This window comes from Sphaeroforma arctica, assembly GCF_001186125.1.
Source record: "Sphaeroforma arctica JP610 unplaced genomic scaffold supercont1.532, whole genome shotgun sequence".
Lineage (NCBI taxonomy): Eukaryota > Ichthyosporea > Ichthyophonida > Sphaeroforma > Sphaeroforma arctica.
This window is the reverse complement of record NW_014040026.1, coordinates 1,752-4,169: the sequence shown is the minus strand read 5'-3', so window position 1 is coordinate 4,169 and position 2,418 is coordinate 1,752. Positions and strand designations below refer to the sequence as shown.

Sequence of the window (2,418 nt, the reverse complement as noted above, 5' to 3'; positions counted from 1 at the left end):
TGTGTGTGTGTGTGTGTATAACAAAATTTCAAGCATACATGATAAGTGATACCTTGGGACAGTCAATCGAAGCGACGAACTCTTCCACAGCGACCGACTTTTGGACATTCTCAGAGATCCGACCCTTAATTGGCGCTTCTTTTTCGCCGCCGCCCACCGCTGAAGTATCACTGGTGGCTGCTGTTTGCCTATCAGCTTATCTTCCCACATCTGCTCACTTTCCGGCTGCCCATTATTTTCCCACACCCTTTTCTCTTTAAATTCGAATTCTCGTTTCGTTTCCCTTCCTCTTGTACCCTCGCCTACGCTATGACTGGCCACTGTCTGCGTTCCCTCTGACACACCTCCCGTACTCGGTACATCTGTGAGTTCCCCCTTCCGAGCCGCATGCACACTCCCTACTACCTTGCTATGACTTTCATACACACTCTCTACTACCTGGCTATGACTACCATACGCACTCTCTACTACCTTGCTATGATTAACTCGCGCATCCACTGCACTGTCGCTTACATGAGTGTCTCCAGCCTTGTCCGTGCCAGGTAACGCTCTTTCCATGGCCGTATCGGTGTCCTTCCCGCTATTCTCGCTCGCTGCAGCCATTCGCGTTGCATCAATCGTACTAGCTGTCGGTTGTGCAGCGTCCTGCGCTTGTACATATATCCCAGTGTGTGCATCTAAACTCTCCACTGCCGTCTCTATCGCATCCACACCCGCCACATGCTTCACATGCGACTTCTGGCATGTGCTTGACACCTGATCGAGGTACAGCTCATTGTCTTGCTCGCCTCGCCTTCGCTTTGTAGTGCTGCATACAGTCTCTCCAGCGTCAGTTGCATTCTCTCCAGCGTTCGTTGTATCACTCCTGGTAGCATGTGCAGTGTTGTCCGTATCTCTCATAGTCTCTTCGTCACATCCAGCGGTCGTTTGATCCTTTCCAGTGCTTTGTGTAGTGTGATACGACAGTCTCACGTCTGTGGAGGTGGCGCTTTCCATCGCCTTCTTGTCGTATTTTGGGTTTTCTACCACTACCCTTGTGTGGGTTCTCTCTCTTTGCTGTCGGGTGTCGTATGTCGGATCTCGGCCCTCTTTAGTGTCACATTCTATGACTATACCGTCCACTCCTGTCTCACCAGCGGCTTCTGCTGAGCCCTCTGCTTCCACAATACCATTGTGTGTGTCTGTATCCACTACACCTTCAAGCGCACTAGTAGTTGTGTCTTCCATTGACTCAGTCGAATTATCTTCTTCGTCGTCCTCTGCTTCCTCTTCTATGTCTGAATCGGAGAATATGCCCTCCAACATGGTGTCCATATCGGGCATCTGTATGTATATCAATCCGCAAAATCAACCTGAATTGAAGTGTTTTTCTACCCGAATAATCGATTTGTTCTACCAGAACAACTGGAGTGTTTACCTCCCAGCAATACCTACCAACGGATGTGACCAAATCGAGAAGCTCTGATATGTATTCATCTGGTGTATGTATGTTAAAGCACGAACCCAATCTGAGTAAGAAGAATCACATACCACAGCCGTGTGTACGCGAGGATATGTGACATTCGTGATGATATTCTATTTATATGGTGTAGATAGGCAACATATACTTTTAGATGTTATGTTCGCCTCTATATACCACGCACATAGTTGGCATACGTGTTATGGATATATGTCTGCCGAGGGATAGGTTGAATACGAGCTGGGAGTATAGTTTGCAGTCACTCGCACACACACAGATAGGCGGCAAATGTTATCTAGTAGTATGTTTGTGATCATATGTACGCCTAAATTGATGAAATTCATGCTCAGATAGTATGTTGCTACATTCAAGTTAAGATGGTATATTCAGAATTTTATGTCGATCGTATATGTGACATACGCGCTACGTTAATGTACATGCTACTAGACAGGTAATATCGAGTTGGGGTTATATTATTCTACTTCTATATGCACGTGTGGTTTGATGGCATACGGGTTGAGATGATACGTTTGTGGTCACACTCACGCACGCACAATACCATGTTGAGAATAAGTATTTTGCTATCACACGTGCGGTTAAGTCACATACGGGCTGGGATGATACGTGGGCTGCTATGCCGAGCAGTCGCTGTCTGTCCTCGTCTGGAGTGTAGTTGCCCTCTGCAGCCCTGCCCTGTGACAGTCCAATCTCGCGCCTTTGAGATTGTGACACATGTTCCTGTATCGTAGTTGGAGGGATACACGTGAGAAGAAAAATAAACATTTTGCATATATTCGTACACGTCTATGAATTTATACCGGACCAAGAGTTTATGTATCGGTATTGAAGGAACATAGCATATGTAGTATCAAATATATATATATGTGTGTGTGTGTGTATGTGTGTGTGTGTGTGTGTGTGTGTGTGTGTGTAGTAGTAGTAGTAGTGTACGTAGTATA

General features: G+C 46.2%; 1 protein-coding gene across 1 annotated transcript in view; it reads right to left on the bottom strand.

Moving 5' to 3' along the window:
- SARC_07022 (hypothetical protein) overlaps positions 1-2,418 on the bottom strand; it is a gene marked incomplete at both ends in the record, with an annotated part of 11,977 nt that overhangs the window by 8,739 nt on the left and 820 nt on the right. The window contains 2 exons of the mRNA XM_014299039.1: positions 53-1,323; positions 2,069-2,197. Of these exons, the coding sequence (XP_014154514.1) occupies positions 53-1,323; positions 2,069-2,197 (1,400 nt within the window). The remainder of the gene's footprint in view (positions 1-52; positions 1,324-2,068; positions 2,198-2,418) is intronic.